Raw genomic sequence first — 13,844 nt, 5'->3', positions numbered from 1 at the left:
ATGTGTTGAAATATTCCAATATTTTCTTCTCTTTCTCTCAGTTGATAAAAAAGTTGATATATTATCCACCACATTTAATAACTTTAGCTGGGTGTGATTTTCCCACTCAACTTCTTGGTGTTAGATTTCTATTTTACCACACATTTAACTGAAAACAAAAATTCACCCAGTTTATAGCAATTCCCCTTCCCTAAATGTTACTCTCACCATGAAGACTCTGTTACTTTATAAGGTGAGATGAATGGTACATCACCACACTTAAATACTACAATTTGTTGTTTGGTGGTTGTTTGAATGTCATACATTCCCCACACATTAGGAAAGTAACGAAAACAGAGTTTATAATATTTCCCCTTCTCGCTTTAGAGGTGAACTGAGTGTAGTAATGATGATGGTGGTGAACTTTGCGGATGAGAGAAGGTTTTTGCTCTGCTTAAGTGACAAAGTGAACAATTATTGTTGCAAAAACCAAACAAACAACCTTTTCTCATTTCTGCGGAACATTCTGGCCTTTGTAATATTACCGTAGTATCGTGAGAGTGAGAAAAGAGATATCAATTGCCTCTTGTTGATAGCATTGTCTTACTTCTGGTATTGGTGGGTAGCAGATAAGGCGTAATGTTTGTATGGCAATATGGCGTCTTGTTGAGTGAGTAAACCAAAGACATTTCAATAAAGTGATGCGTTGTTAGAAAGAGATAGCTATGTCATTAAGGCGCATGTGAGAAATGAAAAAACGGCCAACAACAACATTTCATCAAATAAACAACCACCTATTTGTTGTTAACAACTGTTGGGCATACTCTCATATATTTGTAACTGACTGACTTAACACCACTACCACCACCGAGCCGGGCTAAAGTCAGTTGGGACTGTTTGTGTTGTTCTTTTTTTTTGTGTGTGCAACAACTACCACTATTTTTGAAAAGAGTCAGCCAGTCCGCCGAGCAGCCAGCAGCTCTTAAACAAGTAGGCAATTACTGGTTTTTGAGTTTGTTCAACGTTCATTCAGTCATCACAAGTTGAAACTGTAAGATACGTTTTGTGTCTGTGACTTGGGCAGGTGCGGTTAGTTTCGTTTCGAACGTGAATGTGAACGTTGCAAGCGCAGTAGACAAACAAACCGAAGAAAAAACAGCAAAATAATAAATAACGGAATAAAATCATAAAAACACAATATTTTGGAAATTTATGAATTAAAAAAAAATTAATTGGGGATAAGAAAAAAAAACAACAATAATAAGAAAAAACAAACAATGAAAAGTGTTGAATGAAAACAAAATGCAATAAACCCTATTAAAATTAAAACAAAATATAAACAAAGTGTTACAATAAAAAACCAAAATATTATTCAACAAATTTTGAAAACAGAAATTTACAACAACTAGAAAAAAATTGTGATCTGTTTTGTGATCTCAAGTGTGTGAACTTGTGTGTGTGTTCAAAAAAAAAATTATAATTTATTTTTCATGAAAAGTGTGGTGGCCATGAAAGATTCAATGACCATATTAACGCCGTCCCTTAATGCCAATGAACATCAAAAAATGTCCAATCTCAAACCGAATCGTTCACGTTTCATGATCAATGATATATTGGCGGGTAGTGCTGCCGCCGCTGCAGCCGTTGAGGCTGCCAATGCGGCGGCTGCCTTCTATAAACAACAGCAGCAGCAACAGCAACAAAATAATAACAACAATAACAACACCGGAGAAACATCACATTCCCCCACATTGCAACAGCAGCAGCAACAACAACACCAACATCCGCATCATCAATCGCCACCACATCATTTAGCCACACATCCCCTGCATCCAGCCTTACAACATCCTCATGCTCAGCATCCGGCTTTGGGCCAACCATTGCCATTAATTGCTGGCCATCATGCAGCAGCCGCAGCAGCATTAGCTCATCATCAACAGCAGCAGCAACAACAACATCATGTCAATGCAAATTCCCCCCAAGGATTACCAGCAACTGGAGCTGGACCCCATCCGAATGCTGGTGGCCATCCGAAAATGCATGGATTTCCCGTCGGTGCAACACAAATGGGTTCGAATGGTTTAAATGTGGCCCAATATGCTGCTGTCATGCAACAACATTATGCCCAGGCGGCAAATGCAGCTGCGGCAGCCCGGGCAGCGGCTGTGGAGCGAAATCATGGTGCCGAATTGGATGATAGCAGTGATTATCAGGACAATGAAGATTGTGATAGTGAGAATGGCAGCGGTGGACATTTGGATGATAACAGCGTTTGTAGTAATGGTGAGGTGAGCTTTGATTTACTAAAATGGGAATGTTAGGAGATCTTTTTGGAGGGGTAGGGGAAGTGTAGGAAAGGGAATTTAGGTGTTTTTTGTTGATAAGAATATTTTTTTAGATTTTGTAGTAATTTAAATTTGTTAGGAGTAGATAAAATATAAAAATTAGGACATTTTGTTAGGTATTTTAAAAAGAGGGAGATTTTGAAAATTATGTGTTGTGATGTGTGAGTTTTAGTATCAGTATATTGTATATATTTCATATTGTATAAAATTGAAATGAAAACAGACATTAATTAATATCTTAAAAAGGAGCATGAGATGGAAATGAATATGCTATCCAGTATCCAGTCCACACCTCCGTTCTAGGGGAGAGGGATATCTATGCCATTAACATAAAAATCACAGTGAACACAGAATACCATCTTTTAAAGGGAACTTCCGTTTTACTCATTTCCAATGGAAGAAACTAAAATCCAAATAAATTTAAAGGTTTTCTTGAATAATTTTCATAACAAAGAGTCTTCTTTAATCATTTTCGTGAATATTTGACAAAAAAATGAAATATTCAAAAAATGAAAACATTAAACAAATTGCAAGTATTCGAAAAATAAAAATATTCGGAAATTTGTATAAGTGCCTTGAAATATTTTAATTGCATATTTATAGAAAATTTTAAATTATTTATAATTCTAAAATCTATAAAAGCACGGATAGATTAAAATAAAAAAGTCGGGAGAGATGATTTCGACGTTTAAAGAAAATTTAAAAAATCTGCTTTTTGAGCATAAAATACAATTAAAGATTTTCTAAGAATTCGGAAAATATATAGGTCAATATTTTGATGTTAAATATGTCTTCAATTAAAATTAATGCCAGATTATATTTTTTTTAAATTATAAAATATAAAAAATAGTTCCGTTCAACATTTCCATAAAGGTGACAGCCGGAATATAAAGCAAACCATACATCCCCAAGGGTGATTAAAAAATAAAAATGGGTTTCGAGTAGTTTTTGTAATTGCGTGTGATGACACCATTTCCAATTGAGGACGATCTCTAAGGAACTAAAATTAGAATTTCCGATTTTTTATGTACTCTATCTTCACTAAATACGGGTAATATATAAATCAGAGTGTTAAAGTATGCTGGTCTTAAATATTCCTTTGATTTGAAATCAAATCTGTGGAAATTTAGGGCTAAGCTGGCCATCGAAAATTCAACATTTCCATAAGGTTATATTTTCAGGAACATTACGTTTCATTAAAATGTTATATCTGCGGATATGGGCCGAAAAAAAATCATATTTTAAATTTATTTGGTATGCGTACTGGGAATTTCTATATAATAATTGTTGGGTTTCGGAAATACATTCCATTTTCAGTGAAAAAAAATTTTTTTTGGAAAAATTTTTAAGATTTACAACAAATGAAAACAATAGATGCAAACTCTTACAAATTAAGAGATTTGTGGCATTTTTAAATGTGAAAAAATTGTAGTTGTAAAATTTGTCTACGAATATTTTTTTCACTTTTTAATATTTTCCATATTAAAAATATTCTGAAAAAGCTGATATGGAAAATAAATTTTATACTTGTTTCATTTTTATGCCATTGCTCTTAATTTTTTTACTTCCTATCATATTCACACATTTTAATTTAAAAAATCGTCTTTTTTTGGAAAATATTTCTGCAAAAAAGAATTTTTTGATTTTAATATTTTAAATATAAATTGCCCCCTTTTAAAAAATCTATCCAACCGTTTAATATGAAAAAAATCAAGTTTGTCACTTAAGTCTTTAGTTATTTTCCTTCACACTAAAACAATTTACCAAAACTTAAATTAAACGAAATCAAATTAAATTATAAACAATAATGATATGCTACAATTGGCAAGAAAAATAACAACAACAAAAAACTATTACAACAACTTAACAAACACGATTCAACAACAGACCAGAAATAAAGAATGGCAAGAAAACAGGCAAACAACAGTGCCGGCGGTAAAAAAAATTTCAAACACATTAGGAAATACAAAAATCAGCTAAGCGTGTAAATACAAATTGCTGCATAAAACGCAATACAAAAGCCTATAAGAAAACCCAAAAACAAATAATATATATTAATATAAATTATTATAAATATGAATATTAAATTATTAACACATAAAAGGAAATTCCTCAAACATTGCCTAATTTCTTAGCGATTATTTAGAGTAGTGGAGTATATTTTGGTTTTGGAATATATTAAAAACAGGAAATTTAAAGGTACCTACATTTTAATTCAAATTTTCAGAAACCAAAAAAAAAATCCTAAAACTCTTACCTAGTCTGTTAGTAAATCACTGCAGTGAATTTATGCTCTGACTACCTCATATGTATGTCTTTGGCTATATTGTTGTTGTTATTGCTATTATTATATACTACATAGGTCTTTAACTCAAACTTGAGTAGAAAAATTGCATTTTCACGCTTTGCTTAGTTTTTACAACGAATTACATTTTATTTGTTTGTGTGTGTGTTTCTCTTTTTTTAAATGCTTTAAGAAGCAAAACCAACAAAAAATCAAAACAATTGCAAGCGGAAGATATAAACTGTTTCGCACAGATAATCCCTCGGGCTTTAATTAACTTCTTAAAACTTGTTGTGGATTAGTTCATGTTTTTTGTTTTTTTTTTTTTTTTTGTTTTGAAAAATTAATTAAGAGAAAAGTTTTTATTTTCAAGTAATGCAGAGAGGAATTGTTAATTGTATATCGTATAACACAGCTTGTTTAATGAAGAGAACCTGAAGTCGTTTCACAGGTCACACATTATTATATGATGATGCATACTTTTGGGCACATATTATTGATTTAGAAGTCGGAATTAAAATATATATATATATATATATATAAATTTTATCATTTTAAAGTATTTATTTTGACTGATATATAGGACATTTATTTTATATTATTAAAGATATAACGCGCTGCAAATCAGGTCTACCCATATGTACCTGATATGTGTGATGCATACTTTTAGGCATACATTAAACTGGTTGAAATCGGTTTAAGCACATATTAATTAGATTCAAATCAGAGGGCAAATATATTTCAGAACTTGACAATTTTTTCCATCAGCTGATTTCCTATAACTGAACCTTTTGAGCACTCAGTGCAGTAAATATTATCATGTTTTGGGTGTTTTACAATTTGAATGTCCATACATACAGTCCATACATTTTCCGATGATTTTAAAACACATGATATATGAACTTATGTATGTATATAAAGGCTTACAGAAAAACAATTTGCCCAGTTTTGTTGTTCATATTGTTTTTGATGATTAAAGAAAAATCCATCTTTCCGACGGCGGGTGTATTTTCAGCTCCCGGGAACATCAAAAACCAAGAGTTCCTAGGGAATTACAAAGAATACTTATCTGGCTCTAGAATGGACTTCGCATAAAAAATTTAACAAATATTGGATATTTTTTTTTTTTGTGAAAATCTCCACATTTCATCCGCAATTTATTTATCCTAGCTACATTGCTAGTTCTCTACGTCTAGAGTAATGTCTTAAAAATCAATTGAATTATTAGTTTTTTGAGTAAAAAAAAAACGTTGTTTCGAAAAAAATTAATTAAATGTTTTGAAAAGCAATTGCGCTGATATATATCTATATATCATAAATCGGGTACATCAAAACAAAGGTTTTTGAACTTTTTATTAAGAACAACATTTGAATAGAAATTTCTAAGATATCAAAATTATTTTTTGGTATTGAATGTTCAATTGCAACATACAACAATTTTCAGCCGAGCCAATTTCAGCCGATGTAAAGCGATGGACATAGAGTTCGTCAAAGAAGATGACATATTTTAAAAACTTTTGTTTGACAACCTTTGCAAATGTGATTGACAATTCCTATCTAAGATAGAATCAAAGAAATATATTGTTACTTATTTTTGGTTTCTCCTAAATTTGATTTTTTATCAGTGCTTTTAGAATTGTTTTGGCCCAAGGACGAACACTATTGAGTTGGGAAAAATCGGTTCAAATTTAGATATAGCTCCCATATATATTTTCGACCGATTTAATGTAAACGGTCCCTATATATATTTCGATTTGCACGAAATTTGGTACAGAGTACAGAATTAGGTCCAGAGTAATGTGTGCCAAGTTTCGAAATAATCGTTTCAGATTTAGATATAGCTCCCATATATAGTTTAGTCCGATTTAAGGTAAATGATGTGGCGAAGTCCTTATATAACGTTCGATTTGCACGAAATTTGACATAGCGTACTGACTTAAGTCTAGAATGATGTGTGTAAAGTTTCCTGAAAATCGGTTCATATTTGGATATAGCTCCCATATATATTTTCGTCCGATTTTATGTAAATGGTGCACCAAAGTCCATATATATCTGCCGATTTGTACGAAATTTGGCACAGTGTAATGAATTAGGCCTAAAATGATGCGTGTTAAGTTTCCTGAGAATCGGTTTAGATTTAGGCTGCAGAATGACATGTTTATGGATCCAATTTTATTTTACTGGTCCTTTAAAAATGCGACGTCTGTTAGGATTCATCTGTTGAACATACCTAAAGTGGTGAAGGGTATCATATAGTCGGCCTCGTCCGACTTTACTACTTTCCTTACTGGTTTTCTATTCTCCTTATAGTTTTGTATCCAGCTTGTCCGCAATATTCTATCTATAATATTAATTCAATTTAGTTGCTAAACAAAAGACTACATTGTTGGCGATCGTTTATTTTTATTTAGTGGGAGTTGCAAATAAAGCAATTTATGCCAAGCATTGAACCGCAAAAATACCATGACATTACAGTTCTGCGGAATTAAACATAATTGCATATACTACTACCAATACCATACGAGAGCATAATACAAAACATAGAATGGTGAACCATAATATATAATTTGTTCTAATGTCAACTAATATAAACAAAGACTTATGGTTAAATTGAAAAAAGTAACAAACTAAAACTTCCTGCTCAAAAACAAGAACACACATAAAGGAAGTATTACACAGAAAAATAAACTATGATTTATACAAACAAAAACCTAAGCATAGTATTGGGTGGGAGTGGATAGATAATAAATAACATAAATTTAATACATGATCACAAAGCTCTGCTAATAATACATTAAACACACAATAAAAATTACTTATTTATGATATAACTGCTTAGCATTGAAAAAGAAGAAAGAAATAGTCATGGAAATATTTAAAAGCCTAAAAGCAACACATTAAAAACACATAATTCTTAGGGTTTGTTTTTGTGTGCTACTCCTAAAAAATTACCTCTTTTAGCCATCAAACATAATTCATATGCATATCATGTGAATTATTTCGAAGAAACAAAAAACAAATATGGAACATAGAAGAACTAGAGAAACACCAACTCCTCCTCAACGCAAAAAAGAAAACAGAGAAAAAGAAACTAAATATGAAATTATCTATCTACATCTATTACTGTACTTTGAAAACAGTAGGGGTCGCCTTGATTTGCCTTTTAGGCTCTTACAAGAGTAATATATTTGGCAGTATATTAAAGCGAAAATAATCGCTACATCCGTTAAAATGTTAAAATAACAGACAGTCATCTAGCAAAAAAATAAAATAAAAAACAACAACTGGAGAAACACACAATATACAATACATACATACAATGTTTGTTTTACAAAAAAATACTATTTCATGTTGAGCTAGCTCTTCAGTAGGGTTTTAAATTTGTGTATGAAATGAATTTCACCTTACCTATGCGAAACTTGTCGAATTGTGAGGAGGTGGTTTCCATACATATATTTTTGGAAACATTTCAAAATTTGTTCGTTGTTTTTTTTCGTCGATTAAGGTTTTAATGAAATTTTGTGATTATTTTTAGGGTGGTAATGTTTGTACATAAAGGTAGTCTTTTTGGTGGTGGAAGTTTAGCCGTAATTATCTTGTCTTCAGAGGAAATTGTTAGAGTAATAAATTTTACTAACGAAGAATTCATAAGCTTAATGGACAACATGTAAAAGTGATTTTTGCTTTTATAAAATGTATACATATTGTGTGGTGTAAGAAATAAAATTTTAAACTCTTGCAACTTTTATTTTCATATGATTTACGGCACATTGGTGGTTTTCAAATTAGCGCATTTTAAAATAATAATATTTTTTATTCGAATATTAAATCAAATTTTCGCAAAACTAGTCATTGAAAAAAAAAGATCTTTAAAAAATCCACGCTGTCTAGTTTTTATTTAAAAACAAATCCACGCTGCTTAGTCCTGGAAAAAAATATTATTTAAAAACAAATTCACGATGCTTTGTCCTTGAAAAAAAAATTAAAATAATAATATTTTTTATTCCAATATTAAATTAAATTTTCGCAAAACTAGTCATTAAAAAAGGATCTTTAAAAAATCCACGCTACATAGTCCTTGAGAAAAAATCTTTAAAAACAAATCTACGTTGCTTAGTCCTTGAACAAAAATCTTTAAAAACAAATCCACGATACTTAGTCCTTTAAAAAAATATTATTTGAAAACAAATTCACGATGCTTTTTCCTTGAAAAAAATTTTAAAATAATAATATTTTTATTCGAATATTAAATAAAATTTTCGCAAAACTAGTCATTAAAAAAAGGTCTTTAAAAAATCCACGCTAGATAGTCCTTGAGAAAAAATCTTTATAAACAAATTCAGGCTGCCTAGTCCTTGAGAATAAAATCTATAAAAACAAATCCAAAATTCTTAGTCTTTAAAAAAATATATTATTTAAAAATCCACGTTTCCTAGTCCTAAAAAATATTTTCAAAAATCCACAATTCTTAGTCCTTGAAAGAATATTCTTTAAAAATCCACGCTTATTGGCCTGTTACTCCTTGAATAAAATATTCTTTAAAAGTCCATTCTTATTGGTCTGTTGGTCCTAGAAAAAAAATATTTACAAAGCCAAGCTTCCTTATCAGTTGGTCCTTGAAAAATATTCGTTAGAACTCCACAGTTCTCAATCAGTTGGTCCTTCAAAACATATTCGTGGTTTTTAGGTCCTTGAAAAAATATTCTTTGAAAGTCCACAGCTCCTTAGCCTTTTTATCTCTGGAAAAATATTCGTTAAAAGTCCACGCTTCTCGTCTGTCGGTCTTTGATATACTTTAATATATTCTTATAGTTATATTCAAATCATAGACCTTGGAAAATTATTATTTAAAAAGTATAATACAGAAAGTGCTTTGCATGTCTTCTGGAGTTTATTAAACAAGGTATTTTTGAGATGTTTATTTATTTAGTTTTTGTAATTGATTTTTAATGTGTTCGAAGAAGTTGGGAAAAATATTTTTTTACAAAGTTTCTAATTTTTATTTTATTTTTGAATTTTTACTTCTTTTACTAAGAAATTTGCAATAGGAGAGTATTATTTTTTATCTATAAAGGGCTAGGATAAACTCCATTTTTATATTTTGCTAGAATATTTAGCACGTTGACGGACAGTTGCGTCTATAGCCGTCAAGTTCAAGTTCACTATGTGACATGACGGCAATAGCCGCACAAATGTGCATTTACCAGCGTACAAGTAGAAGCCTAGTGTCAATTTTCGAATTTCACTTGTTTCTACTGTCCGTCAACGTGTTAATATTTATTTTCTATAAAGAAAAATTTCTTAAGAAATAAAATTATTATTTTTTAGAAACAGTATTGTAAATGTTTTTGAAATGGGAAGAATATAAAAAATTAATAAAATTATTTTTTTAGTTATTTTTTTGTGATGACTTATTTTATTAAAAAATATGTTTTAGGAACTAAAAGACCATTATATATAAATATTTCTTTAGAAATTTGTATTTTTAAATTTGTTTGTAATATAATTTTAATTTTAAAAATTTGCCACAAACTTTTTGTGGTATAAAATGATAATTTCTAATGACATTCTAAACACACAATTCGAATTATAATTTTTTTCTGAATGCTAAAAACTGAAACTCCTAAACGTTTATTTAACAAAATGCTATTTTTTTCCTAAATACCTTTCTTATAAATATTTAACAGAAAACACAAATCAAATTAAAATTCTCTTTAGGCAAAAAGCATAAAATTCCAACGCAAATTTGCATATCAACACCAATGCTAAAACAAAAGCAACAACAAAATATACCTAGAAATAAATTTAAAAAAAATGCTATAAAGAAATTAAAGCAATTTGTTGAAACGTTTTGAAACGTCAGACAAAAAAAAAAAAATCAGAAAGCAAAAAAAAAAACTAAAAACTAAACGATAAGAATGTCATTTGAATAATCCAATAATAGTTCGCTCTATGGCTAAAAGAGAAGGGGTTTGGTAAATATTCAATAAGAAAAGAAAACAAAATTATTGCAAATTTAATTAAAATTAAGGAATATAAAATTGAAATCTCATAAAACCCAGGCCCAGGTCTCATATACAAGACTCACACACTATAAATAAGATAAGATCTTTGTTCTCTTTATGTGCTCTCTCTCTGGGAAATCAGTGTATCAACAAAAACAAGTTTGTGTCTTAAGTCTTTTGTTTTTGGATTTACTCATGGATTGTGGGGAAACAAGTTGTGTACATAGTTAAGGAATTTTGTTGTGTAGTTAATGTTTATGATTTTTAGATTTCATTATTATTAGTGTAGTTGTAGTTTATATATTACTTGTATTGTTGTTGTATGTTTTATTTTAAATACTTATATAGTTGTTGTTTGTTTTTTGGCATTTTTTACTCATACTCCGCCCTTTTTGTGTGTATTTTTTTTTTTAGGTGGCAAAGATGATGATGGCAACAGTATTAAAAGTGGCTCGACCAATGATATGAGTGGTTTAAGTAAAAAGCAGCGTAAAGCTCGTACCGCCTTTACCGATCATCAGCTGCAGACATTGGAGAAATCATTTGAACGCCAAAAATACTTGAGTGTACAAGAGAGACAAGAGTTGGCCCACAAGCTGGATCTCAGTGATTGTCAAGTTAAGACTTGGTATCAGAATCGAAGGTAAGTTGACAAAAAAGAAAACGAAAAATATGAAAAATTTAACTCTCTCGTTAGGCCAATGCATGCAGTTTTTTTTTCTAATGTATCATAAATTTTGTCTTGCCTAAACATCTCAGGGTGGTATAAAAATCATGCCATAAAAAGTCAAAAGATAAAAAAACATTAGCAGCAGCCAGTTTACACACTGCATACATACCACATATATGACAATTTTTCTGCCATATGCATCTGTAAATTACAAACGATGTCTGGTGATTGTGACTACTGCTATGCGCCGTGTGTGTGTGTTAAGCTGCCAACAAACGTTGCAACAAACCATAAATTATGCAAAGAAAAATACACATCTACCATTGCAGCTAATCTAGTCTAGTTTGGTATTGGAGTGTGAGTACGAGAAGGGGAGGGGATTGGCTCTTGCCAACATTAGAGACTATATGTCTTTTTATGCATTGAGATCATGTTTTGGCACCGGGAGCTGATATTTTTTTTTCGTTCAGGCCTTCTGGCCACAAAATTGACCATTTAGTATGAACCCACTACCACCACCACCGACACCACTACAGCCATTAGTCCCAAACAACAACGAATTGTCTGGCAAAATGACTTATACTTATAAAACTTATTGCAAATTCGTGGAATTTATTAAACACAAACGACTTCTGGCTGTTAGTAACACTTCAATGTTGTTGTTTTTCATTTTTTTTGCAGTCTTGGCAATTTGTTGTCTGCACTTAGTTTTGGTGCGTTGTGTTTTTTTTTCTTTTTTGCCCATATATTTTATTGACTTGGTTAGTGTGTTTGCAGTTGCGTTTTTTTAATTACCACTTTTGGTAGCTGCACATTTAACAGCCAACATTAAAAGCCATTTGAAACCATAAAAACAACAACTGCAACGAGAACAATTACAACAACTACACGTTTACACAGATATGTGAGAGCAATCCCCCTTGAAAGCTAGAAAAATATTTTGTGAGAGGGGAAGTAAAAATTAACAATAGTAAATTAAAAAATAAATATTTGAGGCTTGTTCCGAATTTTATATTTCAAGCTCCCCATGATTCTCTGGAACAAATCGGAGTCGTGATACACGTTGCCCATAATATGAGGAGTAATATCATAGCTTAATGACCTGAGTTTTTCCTTTGATTTCATAAAAAAGTGACACAAAGACCCTACTATTGGTCCATTGATATGATTTGGATATAGCTCCGATATATACATTTTCCTTCGATTTCAAACAAATGGTACCCTAAAGACCCTACGTTTGTTAGATTGGTACAAAATTTTGCAGAGCTTAAGGAATTAAGTCTACAAGAGTGTATGTTACGTTTCGCCGAAATCGGTTCTGATTTAGATATAGCTCCCATATATATTTTTTTCGTCCGATTTCAGGGAAATGGTGCACCAAAGACACCAAATTTGTCTAATTGTCAAATAATTCAGTTTCGAATGGTGTGTTTGAAGTTTAATTGAAATTAGTTCAAATTTCGATGTGGACCCGATGTATATTTTCGTCCGATTTCGATATAATATATTCGATTCTATCCGTCCTTCCCTTTAAAAAAATAGATCCACTAACGTTTTCAAAATTTTACTAATTTCAATTTTCCTTTTTTCCCTCTCCTTTCAGAACTAAATGGAAACGTCAAACAGCCGTTGGCTTGGAACTTCTGGCCGAAGCAGGAAACTTCGCAGCATTCCAACGTCTGTACGGGGGTTCACCCTATATTGGTGCCTGGCCATACCCTGGTGCTCAGGCTGCCCATGCTGGTCATCCACCCAACTCCATTGATTTATATTATCGGCAAGCGGCTGCTGCAGCAGCTATGCAAAAACCTTTACCCTATAGTTTATATGCTGGCGTACCAAATATGAGTCACTTGGCTGGTTTACCAGTGGCAGCAGCTGCGGCACCCTTTTCACACTTAACCGCATCCAGTTCATTGTCATCGTTAAGTAGTTATTATCAGAGTGCAACAGCGGCGGCAGCTCAAACAAATCCACCCACCTCACCTCCACACACAGCCAATGGACCAACAACGGCAGGTGCTGTCGGAGCTAATGGTGGTGGTCTTATTAAGCCCATACCAACCAGTCCCTCACCCACACCCCTGGCCGAATCATCGCCTGTACATGCCGGTACACGATCACCAAGTCCCACCTTAAATCCCGGCAGTCCACCAGGACGTTCAATTGATAGCTCATCACAAAATCAATCCGATGATGAGGATCACATACAGGTTTGAGGTGGAATAATACAAGAAGAGAATTAGTATTCAAGCCGCAACTACTAAAGAGGACCGGAAGCAGATCTACCACAAATGAGATTAATTAAATATTTCATTGAAATACTACAGAAAAGCCTTACGGGCTTTTAATGTGTATAATTTTAGTCTAGCAGAGTATTCCCCAAAAAATTCAAATTTTAGGGAAGAGGTTGGGCGCAACTGCTGTTGCCTTCCTACTTTCAAGCTATTTATGTCTCCGTTTTAGTCGAAATCTAAAAATAACAAATAATTATGGCCAAATATGAGATTATGGTCTAAAACAGGCTCAATAACTTTCTTACCATAGTGTATGTGTATGTA

At 31.8% G+C, this 13,844-nt stretch overlaps 1 protein-coding gene across 1 annotated transcript; it reads left to right on the top strand.

Moving 5' to 3' along the window:
• The first annotated feature begins 1,470 nt into the window (after positions 1-1,470).
• LOC133335063 (homeobox protein B-H1-like) lies at positions 1,471-13,502 on the top strand. The gene is made up of 3 exons (XM_061543366.1): positions 1,471-2,262; positions 11,028-11,256; positions 12,887-13,502. Exons 1-3 carry the CDS (start codon positions 1,488-1,490, stop codon positions 13,500-13,502), a joined length of 1,620 nt encoding a protein of 539 aa, XP_061399350.1. The 5' UTR covers positions 1,471-1,487.
• Positions 13,503-13,844: the final 342 nt, after the last annotated feature.

Source organism: Musca vetustissima, unplaced genomic scaffold (genome assembly GCF_032173495.1).
Source record: "Musca vetustissima isolate MV318-11 ecotype Yass unplaced genomic scaffold, APGP_CSIRO_Mvet_v1 utg76595, whole genome shotgun sequence".
NCBI classification, from domain to species: Eukaryota; Metazoa; Arthropoda; class Insecta; order Diptera; family Muscidae; genus Musca; species Musca vetustissima.
The sequence above is the reverse complement of the archived record's forward strand: the minus strand, read 5'-3'. Positions and strand labels throughout refer to the sequence as shown.